Genomic DNA, 12,707 nt, shown 5'->3' with positions numbered 1-12,707 from the left:
GTCCAGGTTTTGGCCCACAGCTACCTTGTTTCTTCTCTGCTTACGCCCCCCCCCCCACCCGCCCTGGGTATGCCATACTCAGTGGAAATTTCACAGCGTCGCTTTTGGGCAATGCTGTGCTCGCATCTGGACTGGGATCCTTACTGGCAGTGTGGCCTTGGGCAAGTTAGATGACCATCCTGAACCTCAGCTTTCTCCTTTAAGACGAGAGTCAAAACCCCATCCACACAGTGCGCATCAAGGGGAAGTGCATGTGAGACGCTCACTTGGCTCCGCTGTGTCATGATCGCCTCCATTTGTACATAGGTGTATGTTGTGCGTGTGGGAGCGGAGGCCAGGGGTCAGTGTCAGGCGTCTCCTGCTGTTACTCTTCACCCTGTCTGTGCAACATGGACTCTTGCTGAACCTAGAGCTCACCAGCTCAGCTAAACTAGGTAGCCAGAAAGCCCTGGAGCTCCTTGTCTCTGCCTCCCCAGTACGAGAATTGCAGATACCACATCTGATTATTTACGTACATACTGGGATCTAAACTCAGGTCTTCATGCTGCACACAAGCTGATGGATCCGCCTCCCCAGCACCTATTCATACTTCAGTATCTCTCTTTACGTAACACAGATATAAGAGTGTTGGGCATAGGTACCATGTCTGCATTTTGATCCTTAAGCAGATCGGACAGGCAGAGGCACAGATTGTCATTAACCAGCTTTGTACCAGTCATTAACCAGCTTTATACCTTCAAAATCTGTTGCTATTTAATATGAAAGTTACCTCCTGTCTCTTGGGTTCCATTCAGTGAACATGTATTGACCACTTACTGCATACAAAGAACATGCGTTGGGCATGGTGGTGCACGCCTTTGATCCCAGCACTCGGGAGGAGAGGTAGGAGGATCATGGTGAGTTCGAGGCCACCCTGCGACTACATAGTGAATTCCAAGTCAGCTGGGCTAGAATGAAACCCTACCTTGAAAAAAAAAAAAAGAACATGCAGTTGTCCTTGTGGGAGAGCCCTGTGATAGTCCTCTTAAGAGATTTGTGGGGAGCTGCTACCCTCGAGCTGCCCAGATTCTAGGAGGAGAAGAGAGGGAAGGGTGTTTAGACAGGGAGGTTGCTACAGAAGACGTGCTATGGGCCGAACACTAAGGAGGGTGGTGTGACCGAGGGGAAGCAAGGCCCAGTGGAAGAAAGGCTTGCATCCAGCTGGTGCCGGAGGAGCGGCAGAGCGGCCACTGGAGGACAGTGACAGCTGACATAGGAAGGACCCAAAGGATGAAGAGACACCTCATGTAGGATAGTGGGACTGAGCGCGGGCAATTGCTGGAAGGAAGACGTAAAAGCTCTTTGTGTTAGTTAAGAAGAGGAGTTTGCTTGAGGCACCTTGTACCCTTGGGGGAGGAGGTCTGGAAGGGAAAGCTGGGGCCCACCGAAAGGACGGGCCCAATGAACACCAGGCCCAGGTGTCAAGCTAATTGCGTAGGTAGTGGGGAGCCATGGGAAGCTGTAAACCTTCTGCCTGCATTGGCTAGAGCTCTCCAAGGGAGGCGATGCATTCCTTTGATGGGGGAGGGAAGGCAGAATGAATGGCCCTGTTTGATCTTACAAAGTAACTGAATTTGTCAAATGCATTTCTTCAGTGGAGAGAAGAACAAAGTTAAGTACACAGAGCGCTCCCCAGGTGCGTGGCTGTGTACAGGCATGCACTCTGCCATTTCTCATTCACCCAAGGGCTGTGCTTGCCCACCTCTGTGGGGCACACATCGCAGAGGGCCTGGGTGCAGATGGAGGCGCTTGAGCTGAGCACAATAGCAGAGGGTACCTTTGGACTCTCTTTTAAAGATAGGAAGTGGAGGTTTAATGGAATCCTTTTTGATCTTCTCGCGCTGGTTTATTCTGCTGCCTCCCGCCCTTCTGTGGCTTTTCACAATGAGTCCGTTAGTTCGATCGCCCGGTAGACGTGTAGCACCTTTGTGATTCCACGGCAGAGGGCTCGTTCTGGCACGGCACACCGAGTCATCTCAGTGGCCTTCTCCTAGGAAACAGCAAATTAATCAATAAGCATGAAAAGAAGAGCTCTCCACATTCCACGTGTCTTCTCCGCAGTTCTCTGCAGAGCTCGGAAGCCATAGAACTCCTAGAGCCTGTGGAAACCCTGCATTTTCGTGACACATGCACTTCCTTATACCCAGGTTAAAAATGCTGATGCCTCGTGCTGTTGTTTGAATATGGGGTGCTTCCTAACAGTTACGACATGTCCGTTTGGGGAAGTAGTGTTTTATCCCTGAGCAGTTAATAGAAGCTAATATCTAGATAAATTGCATCGTAGTTGCAAGGAGTTGAGGGAATATGTTTGAATTCTGCCACAATTTCACCTAAATCTTGCACTCCAGTAGCATGCGCTTCAGGGTGACCTTACCAGGACGCCACCCAGTCTCCTTTGCTTGTCACCTGCACCGCTCACAGGACAGAGGTGGACACCTGGGCCCTTGGTGTGCTCCCATCATGCACGCTGGTGGCCACGATACTCAGTGCACAGCTACAAACCGTGTCTTTGACAGAAGTCTCTTGAGATGTTTTAACCATCATAACCACCTGTGCCCTGTGACCAGAAGGAGCGAACTGTGCCTTTGTGCGAAGGCAGTTGGTTTGCTGATATTTTCGAGCTGATCAAAAGGTCCTAGCACAGCCCACTCCTAGGCTCAGTTTTGAAAGTGACCTCCCGGAAGCTCACTGTTCCCTACCCTGATCATTGAAAGTGCTGAGGACGGAGCACCCAGTTTGCACATGAGAGTCGGGCAGGCAGGGAAGGAAGTGAGCTAGAGACCCTCTGCCCGGCTGCTGACTTCACACGACAGCCCAGGCCGCGCCGAGCAGCTGCCGCAGGTCAATGGCAGCAGAACCGTAACTGAGTCCCGGCGTCGTAGCTCGCACATGCACAGAGTGGAGCTGGGAGGGAAGGCTCACCAGGGACACTGAGGCAGAGAGTGCCCATGCCCCCTGACCTGAGCACTCCCTGTTCTTCCAGGATCTGGCCCTGGAGGAGGCTGTTCTGGACGAGCTGACCCAGAAAGTGGCAAAGGAACACAAGGCCCGCAGGTAAGGGACTGTTGGCCGACGTGGTCCACTGTGCGCAGACCCAGGCTTCATCTCCCCACCCACCGCTGGCCGGGCCTGCGTGGGTCCCGTCTCCTGCCATAGGGGTCAGGTTCTGTTCTGAGAGAGGAGGATGGAGTTTGAAAACACTGCACAGGCCTTTCCTTCGTCTCCTCCCCTCCCCGCCTTCCATCCATCCTTCTCACCCTCCTTTCCTTCTTTTCCCTCTTCCTTCCCTCTGTCTTCCTCTCTAGTCTCACCTGAAAGCCCCCACAGAAGGAAGAATTTTTCTTTGAATTTTTAAAAAATTTCCTTGGGTTCTGAGGAGATGGCTCAGTGGTCAGAGTACTTGCCTTTCAATCACGAAGGCCCGGCTTGGATCCCCACCACTCTCAGAAAAGCCAGGCATAGCGTGCGAGTGTGCGTGCCTATAATCTCAGCACTAGGAAGGCAGAGACGTCTGGGGAGGATCCCAGGGACTTGCCGGCCAGCTCGTCTGGCTGAATCGGAAAGCTCTCTGTTGAACGCAAGACCCTGTCTGAAAAAATAAAGCAGAGAGTGACAATACCCAGTGCTGACCTCTGACCGCCACAGGGAACTTGATGTGCATGGACACTGAAACGTGCAAGAGGTGCACACACGCCCATGCACTCAAACATGCATCTTGTGCGCATGGGCATTTGCACGTGTGTCTTTCACATCTGAGTGTCTGGGTGTGTGCATGCATCTTGCATGTTTGAGTGTCCGGGAGGCTCAGGATGACCTATGCTGAGCAGGAAGACCTCAATTTGTGTTGGTCGAAGGCAGAGGTCAAGAAGAAAGGTGACGAGAGGAACAAGAGTCTCACTCAAGGAGACACTGGCTCTTGCTGTTTTGGACCAAGTGACCACAAACATTTTTTCCATGGAAACTCAATGAGCAGTCAGGTTGGCTCTCTTGTCTGAGCCCTGCGCCTCCCGAAATATCACCTCCAAATAAGTCCCAATAGCCTTTTTAAAAAAAGTTATATATTTGAGAGATAGAAACGGTGAGGGGGAGGGGAGAGGGAGAATATGGGCGCACCAGGGCCTTCAGCCACTGTAAATGAACTCCAGACGTGTGTGCTGCCTTGTGCATGTGGCTTACGTGAGTCTGGGGGAATCGGACCAGTGTCCTTTGGCTTTACAGGCAAAAGCTTTTACCGCTAAGCCATCTCTCCAGCCCCCAATAGCTCTTTTCTGTTTTCTATTTTCCTTTTCTAAAAATTGATAGAAAATCTTCCCAACTGGGAGCAAAATAGTTTGTTTTCAAAGCAGACAGTACTGGGTATTGAGGCGTGTGGAGTAACTCGTGTGTCTAGTGCTGGACTCTTAAGTGACGTTCTTTCCTCTTCCTTTGAGAAGGTCACAGGGGAGCGTGTGGACGCCCCACATCGTATTGTGCCCACCTTCACAGGAAGAATTGCTGTCCCCGGAGACCAGGGCTCAGCCACAGCCATGGAATTTGCCATCAGGGTGTTAGGGTCGGTCATGCCCTTCCTCATTTCTTCCTCTGCTCTTATCTTGGTCACAGTGGGATCCTGCCTGCGGAAGCTGAGCTGATGTACGTGCATGAAGTGGAACACTTGGATGGGTTCGGACAGGAAGTCTTCCCAGTGAAGGTGAGCGCCGTTCCCCGCCTCTGCGCCACCCTCGCCTCACCCCCACCCAGCCCCGTCCCCGCCCCGCCCCTGCTCAGCCAGGTCAGTGCTGGTTGCTGTTTTGGTGCCACATAACAGTGATTGACAAGTTCACTGTTTGGTCAGCTCAGATTTTGAGGCTGATTTCCAGAAGAATATTTCATAAGATAACCAGTTAGGGGCTGGAATGATGGCTCAGTTGCTAGCGTGCTTGCCTTGCAAGCACGAGGACCTGAGTTTGATTCCCAGCACCCACGTCGCTGCCGGACATGTAGTGGCCCACCTGTGATCCCAGTGCTCAGTAGGTGGAGGACCTGGCAAACTAGCTACCTAGAGTAGCCAGATCAATCAATCTGGGCTTAAGTGAGAGACCCTATTTTAATAAATAAGGTGGAGAGTGATAGAGGAAGGTACCCAACACCGATCTTTGACCCCTACCTGAATGCACACACATGTGCCCATTCACATGCATGCACATCTCATACACATGGAAAAAGATAAAACAACCGACAATGTAAATGCGCCCCACGCATCAGCTTACCTTCTGCCCTGAAGGCACTGAGGCCGCATCTGGCCTTGGCTACTGAAGGACCCGTGGCTGCCTCTTGCCACGCTCATTCTCTTTGAATGGATGCTGGGTAACCATTGTTGAGGCAGAGCGGGATTTCCCACATGCACTGTGGTTGATCTCTCCAGCTCTGGAGAACGCAATGCTTGAAGCCCCTTGGACATTTTCTGGAGCCCATACCTAGGAACCTGCTAAATTTAGCACATTGCATCCTTTGTGACAAATCTACCTCCTGAAAAGAAGGTGTGGTTGAGGGGTCCTAGAGCTTGGTCACTCAGAGCTGAGCCAGTCATCTAAGCCCATTTGCCCCCTCTCTGCTTCCCAACTTTGCAAAAAAAAATTTTTTAAGGGGTTTCTAGCAGAAATGTATTGGCAGTGATGAGGCGGCGCTGGCAGTTTCAGCACCGCGCTGCTCCGCCGGCTCACCGGCTTCCTCGTGCGCTCTGCTGTGTGCGCACCCGTGGTTCGCCTGAACGAGAACTGCTCGCGTGTGTCAAGTGGACTGGAGCAGGCTGGCCACGGCTTGCAAAAAGGGCTAAATTGGCTCCCTTTTAGATTTGTTTAATTTTCTTTTGCTTCTCTAATGGCCACCCTTTGTGGGGTTGTAATCCATTTTCTTTGCAATAATGCCTCGCTAAGCCATCTGCAGCCCAGTGACATTTCAGCAGCCCATGTCCGGTCTTGATACGCTGGGTCATTGAAAAATCAGGAAACTTCTCCACTTCTACCAAACCGAGTTGCCAATGCCTGCAGATGGGCATCGGCTGCTGTTCTCAGTTAGCAGTGGATCCTCAGTGAGTGTGGACTTCGGGGAGGAGGAGCAGTTGGGGTCAGGTTGAAGCCACTGTGCATGGTCCTCAGGCCCTTCCTGGTGGGTCCCTTGCAGTGGGCCCAGGGGGAGCAGCGTCCTTCCTCGGTGCAGAAGGCCAGCAGTGCCGCCTCACCCACAGGCCCGTGTAACTTAGCTGCGCTGCTGGTTTTTCCCCCACGGCTGTCCCTGACTGAGGTGACCACATACAGACCGCACGATGCCTGGGTGACCTGAGGATGGTGGGTGAGAACAGAAGACAGTAGTGATGGCGATGTGGTTAGCCCTGATCAAATTAGTAAATTCAGACACAGAGATCTCAGGGAGACACCAGGAGAGGAGCTGCGGAGCCTGTGGTTTGTAGGTGTCCGCAGGCCCCCGTGAGGTAGACAGCGGGTCCCACCGTGTCCCTGAGAAGAGTACTCCATTTGGTATGGGCTTTTCCACAAGTGCTTCCTCAAAGTTTCCAGTTCACATCCAGAGAGGCGCGTCCTTCCTCCTCCCCAGACAAATGCATTCCCGGCCGGGCTGCTCTCATAAATGGCAAGGCCCATGGACGCGAGGAGGGGGCTTCTGGCATGGCTGAGCCCCTGACCACGCTTGGCTTGGCTGCAGGCACAGCCTTGGGTTTAAAAAATATATTAAAAAAAAAAAGTGGGGCGTGGTGGCTCACACCTTTAATCCCAGCACTTGGGAGGCAGAGGTAGGAGGATCGCTGTGAGTTCAAGGCTACCCTGAGACTACATAGTGAATTCCATGTCAGCCTGGGCTAGAGTGAGACCCCACCTCGAAAAAAAAAATTTTTTTTCATTTTTCTTTATTTATTTGACAGAGCAAGAGTGGGAAAGAGAGAATAAATGGGTGCATCAGGGCCTCCAGCCACTGCAAACAAACTCCAGACACATGTGCCCCCTCCTGCATCTGGCTTTTGTGGGTCCTGGGGGATCGAACCTGGGCTCTTTGGCTTTGCACACAAACGCCTTAAACCCTAAGTCATCCCTCTAGCCCACAGCCTTAGTTTTTATCCAGTGCAGGACATCCTTTTTGTATTATTTTCTGTTGTTTCTTCCCCTGGGAACTGCCCTTCCTGAGCCTCCTTCACCCCTGACTCTAATGTGGACCTACTGGCAAAGTACCAGGAAGTCTGTCTGCAGGTTCCCCTCCGTCTCCACACCGCCCACCTCATGTCCACGCACGCACGATTTTCTGTGGCATAACTTACCTGTCATACTCTTTATCACCAACACCACGGACTTTCTTCTCCAGCCATAGCAGCCCTCCTTGAAATCACCAGGCCACGCAGCCTGGCCTCAAAGCTGTGATCCTCCTGTCTCTACATGTGAGACAGTGTGCCACCCATGTGTGGGCGGCAGCCATCACTGTGGGTGAGAGACGACATGGTATTCATGAGTGGCTTTCAGCCACCACTACGGGGAGAGACGGTTTGGTGCCCGTGGGTGGGCGGTGGCCGTCCTTGAGGGTGAGAGGCAGTGGGGGACCCACCCCTGGGCTGCAGCCCCGTTGGCAAGGACTGCTGGTGATCTTTGCGCTGCAAGTGTCTGTGTCTGTGTTGTTAATTGACGAACAAAAATTCCATGCATTGACCATGTACAACACAGTTTGAAATGTCCACGTATGTGGAATGACTGAATGAAGCTAATTAACATGTGCATTGTTTCATATGCTTAGCATCGCATTAGGTACAAACATTTCAACTGTATTCTCAGTAGATTTTCAAGAATAGTGCATACTATTTTCCCCTGTAGTTGGCATGTTAGACAATAGATGTCTGGAATTTGTCCTTTTAATCTGACTGAAAGTTTGTATCCTTTGACCAGCATCTCCTCAACCCCATTCTCCTCTGTGTTGACGAGCTCAGCCTTCAGACTGTCCACCTAGGAGAGCTCAGCATTGGCCATCCTCGTTTCCCTTAGTACTCCAGGCTCATCTGGTTCCAAATGACAGGAGGTCCTTTACTGTGACTACATGGTAGGCTGTTACGTAGCATTCTCCCCCATGACTCATACACACACCCGTTCTTTACCCACTGTCCCCCCCCCACACACACCTTTATTCATTCATTCACTGACGGACACTGATGCTGGCTCCTTACCTTGGCTATTGTAAATGGTGCTGCAGTGAACATGGTCATATCAAGCCACTGTTGTTGATCTGCCGCAGGACAATCAAGGGAACAGCGTGCACCTTGGCATTTTCTTCATGGGGATCTTTGTGAGGAACAGAATTGGAAGACAAGCAGTAATATACAGGTAAACTCATTCCCTGGAGAGACAGCAGCAGACAGTGCCATTGGATATTGCTGTGCAAATGGACCAGCCTTTAGTTGTCTTAATTCAGATGAGATGAGTCCTCTTCAGGGTGAATATGGTTATGAGAAATGTCTTACTTTGCTTGGAGTCTTGACTGGAGAGGAGAAACACTTTCTCCCCCCAGGCTCCAGGAGAATCACCGTTGAGGCCCACGGTGCCAGAAGTGGGGCGCACAGGTGAGTGTGGCTGGATGCAGCTCTCCTGTCAGCTCTCCAGAAAAAGAGGCTACCCTGGGCCAGTCTTAACAGCCAAACCCCTGGGCTGCACCCACTGCTGAACCACACGTTCTGGAAGAGTACAAAATTTTATATGAACAAAAGGGGAATGATTGTAAAAATGTATCTTTTTAAGTATATATTTTATTTACTTAATTTGAGAGAGAGAGAAAATGGGCATACTAGGGCCTCCAGCTACTGAAAACAAACTCCAGATGCATGCGCCCCCTTGTGCATATAGCTTAGGTGGTTCCTGGAGAATTGAACCGGTATTCTTTGGCTTTGCAGGCAGATGCCTTAACTACTAAGCCATCTCTCCAGCCCATAAAAACGCTTCTTAATGATGACACCAAAATAAAAGAGAGACTGATTGAGAGGGGGAGGGAATATGATAGAGAATGGAGTTTTCAAAGGGGAAAGTTGGGGGAGGGAGGGAGATTGGAATTACCATGGGTGATTGTCTACAATTATGGAAGTTGTCAATTAAAAACTGAATTAACAAAACTGTATGTTAAGCAACAAGTCTACAATAATGAAGAACTTGGGCACCATTTCTCATTATTTAGTTTCCTTTATTATTACTTGGACACTTGTACCCTCTTTACTACTTTTTTTTTTTTTTTGGTTTTTCGAGGTAGGGTTTCATTCTGGTCCAGGTTGACCTGGAATTAACTATGTCATCTCAGGGTGGCCTTGAACTCATGGCGATCCTCCTACCTCTGCCTCCCGAGTGCTGGGATTAAAGGCGTGCGGACCACGCCCGGCTCCTCTTTACTACTTAACACAAGTAGACTTTGTCTAGGGCTGTGGCGAAAGTTTCATGCCTAAGAGCTGCCTTCTTCTCATTGGTGCCAGCAGGTCCCATCCTGTCAGTGTGCCCAGCATGGAAGGGAAGACAAGCCCTCCTGGATGTCCATCTGATAAACAGAGTTATGGAAAGAGAGCTCTGGGGCCCTTGGGTTGGAGCTCTGTGCTCCTGGCATTAGCACTTAGGACCATCATGTTGGCACAACGAAACGTGCCCTGATTGGCTTTCCATCCCCTCGGTTCCCACCTGGTTTTCATGAGTTTTCCCCCTTGTTCTTTGATGCTGAATTGAGTACAGAGGTCTCTAGGGTTTAGAGTAAGCTTTTGAGTTTTGGATATACTCAGTCAATTCCGTAGACACGCACAAAGTGTGAGTTGAATAAAATATGTGATTCTGTGCAGGACTGGCAATGGGATTGTTCGCCCACTAGACGCCATCCAGCTCTGTGTCCCAGCAGCAATCCTAAGTGAAGTCAGGCTTCAGTGTCCCGGGAGTCCCGTTGCCCGCCGCGGAGAGGAGCAGGGCACTAATGTGCACGTGTCCTGAGCACGGGCCTCTCGCACCCTCTCGGTCTCCATGGAAACGGCCTCCCGGGCTTTTCACTTCCCTTGAATTTATTTCTGCTCCAGTGTCCTGTTCATTGTTCCACTAAGGTGATGCTCTGGGCAGGGTGAGGAGTGTCTCGGAGGTCCGAGGGAATAGAGAGTAGAGGTCTCGTTCCTCTGGAGACTCCCGAGGAGCAGGCCGGGCGCAGGGCCTGTGTCGGTGCGGGCGTGCGGCTGCGGCAGGCTGGGCCGAGCGTCTGTGGAGCATGTGGAGAATGGACAGGTGATGCGGCTTTGGAAACCCCAAATAAAGAACTCTTCCAGCCGGGCGTGGTGGCGCACGCCTTTAATCCCAGCACTCAGGAGGCAGAGGTAGAAGAATCACATGAGTTCAAGGCCACCCTGAGACTACATAGTGAATTCCAGGTCAGCCTGGACTAGTGTGAGACCCTACCTTGGAAAAAAAAAAAAGATGAAGAACTCTTCCGCCTTGGCCAAGGGAATGGCTGTGGCTGACTCGGGCTCCCAGGGGTGTCCAGTCTCTGCTCTGAGCGAGAGCAGAGCAGCTGCTCGTCTGTCCTCGAGTGGCTGGAAGAACTGTGCCCTGCCCAGGTGAGAGGCAGTCACGTTGGCTTTCGTCTGGGCAGCAGTGCAGCTGCCTCGTGTGGGCTGGGCAGGCGCTCCAGCAGGGTGTTCCATCCCCAGCCCGACTGTTCATTCCTTCAGCGTTGCAAGCAGGCGACTGGGCTCTCAGCACGCGGGACACAGTGAGACAGTTTCCGCCAGGGTGTGGAGCCTGTGGTCTGGTAGGATCTCATGCTAGGTCCTCTCCCAGGTGTATCAACTCACGCCGCAGGAGGTAGCTGGGAGAGAATTCTAGCAGTTTTCCTCCAGGTGGGCGGTGGGGGTGAGGCGTGGCTTCCTGGAAGAGGGACTCCAGAGGTCCCTCTTGAAGGAGTTATCTCAGTGGGAGCCAGTGGAAATACAGCGCCCTTCTGCTCACAGGGTGGGGGGATGTTGATGTCCTGATTTGGGGGGCTGTAAACTGGAGGCGCGAGTGAAAAAGAAGCAGTAGGAAGATGGCTGGGAATCGGCTGCAAGCAGAACGGGTCACAGCTGATGCTCGTCTTCCAGCATTATCCTCGCCATGATCGGGCGCGAGGAACGCGTGGGCGCAGGCAGCGGCCCCAGGCCTCTGGGTGGTCTGGTGGACATGCGGTGTCCACTGCAGCAGGACGTCCACCGTGCTGTTTCCCTCCAGGGTCTTGCAAACACGTGGCTTCTTAACGCTGTGTCCTTTGGCCATCAGAAAGCGCAGGGATCATGAGACAACTTCAGGGCAAGGTCACAAAACCCCTTGCAAGTTTTTCTCATAGCTAGGTGTAAAGAAAATTGTTTCACTAAAATAAGTTATGTACATAGATTTTTTAAGAGAATTTTACAAAACTGTGAGTTGAAGCGTATCGCATTTCTCCTTTGAGATACGACATTTAGCTTTTGAAAAGAAATAAAAAGAAAAATATTTAAGTTACAAAGTGAGATCTAACTGTAGCGGAGCACTCTTTGTGCCCAGCGATGAATGCGTGGGCCATCTGTGGGCAGGCCCAGCGGCATGTCTTCCTTTGACCCCTCTGCGTTCCTTTGACCCAGGTGGAATGACGTCGGCAGCGTGACCCACAGCAAGGCCGCCATCCTGGTGGAGCTCGTGGACAAGGAGGAGACCGCCCTCTTTCACACGGTGAGCCCAGCGCTCCCTCCGCAGCTGGCTGTGGAACTTTCCAGCTGTGTGTGCCTGGCTGAGTCTGTCATAAGAGGATCAGTGTGTGACTGTAGAGATACTTCCTGGTCCTCGCTCAGCGACACGCGCCTTCTCCCGCATATGGAAACACCACGTCCCGAGTGCCAGGCTTTTCCGCTAGCCTCAACTCTAGGATACAGGCTCCTTCAACTCCCTTCTTGTGGTGGGCGCCACATTCTGTGGCTATGGCCTGGTTGTGGCCTCCCTAGTGACCCTTCATTATGTTACTTTGAATTTTCTTTTACTGGCTGGGCTGGGATTTTCTATCTCATTATAGCCTGAGCTTTATCTGGTCTCAGCTGACCTGCTGAGACCTTTTCTGGTAGACCATTGTTCTTACCCCTCAAGGTGCGCCCTGCTGATGCTTGCTGTTAGCTGCCTTGAGTCAGTTGCTTTGAAAGCACTTGCTCTGGAATTTAGGTAAAGATGTGCCAAGCCATCATCCTTGGCTGCAGAGGATTCTTTCTGCCATTTGGGGATGGGCCTTGCTGGTACACTGCCACTGAACTCTCACAGGTCGATTTCCTTCATATCCCAGTGTGTTTCTTGACTTGAGATGAAGGGAGCAGGGGAGGAGTCCTTGCATAGAGCAATTATTGTGAAATGCACATCTAACCAAACTAATGTGTTTTTTTTTCTTTTCCTCCATCTCTTCTTTTCCAAGGATGACATTGAAAATGCCAAATATATTTCTCGGTTATTTACTACGCGGCACAAATTTTATAAGCAAAACAAAATCTGCACCGAGTAAGTAGACGCACTCCCCCTTTTCCGTCTACGGCCCAGTCCAGTTAAAGCTTGTGCTTGATCAAGGTTGTCGATCACTGTTGCCATTTGCTTCTTGAACCCTTTGATCGTTCCAGAGCCAAAGAGGTATGCTAACACCGG

At 51.4% G+C, this 12,707-nt stretch overlaps 1 protein-coding gene across 3 annotated transcripts in view; it reads left to right on the top strand.

The window, feature by feature from the left end:
- Ptpn14 (protein tyrosine phosphatase non-receptor type 14) overlaps positions 1-12,707 on the top strand; it is a 195,716-nt gene that overhangs the window by 139,170 nt on the left and 43,839 nt on the right. For all 3 annotated transcript variants that reach the window (XM_045153649.1, XM_045153646.1, XM_045153642.1), the window contains exons 6-10: positions 3,023-3,093; positions 4,642-4,729; positions 8,305-8,393; positions 11,672-11,759; positions 12,484-12,566. In XM_045153649.1, the coding sequence (XP_045009584.1) occupies positions 3,023-3,093; positions 4,642-4,729; positions 8,305-8,393; positions 11,672-11,759; positions 12,484-12,566 (419 nt within the window). The remainder of the gene's footprint in view (positions 1-3,022; positions 3,094-4,641; positions 4,730-8,304; positions 8,394-11,671; positions 11,760-12,483; positions 12,567-12,707) is intronic.

This window comes from Jaculus jaculus, chromosome 1 (genome assembly GCF_020740685.1).
Source record: "Jaculus jaculus isolate mJacJac1 chromosome 1, mJacJac1.mat.Y.cur, whole genome shotgun sequence".
In the NCBI taxonomy this organism is placed as follows: domain Eukaryota; kingdom Metazoa; phylum Chordata; class Mammalia; order Rodentia; family Dipodidae; genus Jaculus; species Jaculus jaculus.
Note: the sequence above shows the minus strand (reverse complement) of the source record. Positions and strands in the feature narration are given on the sequence as shown.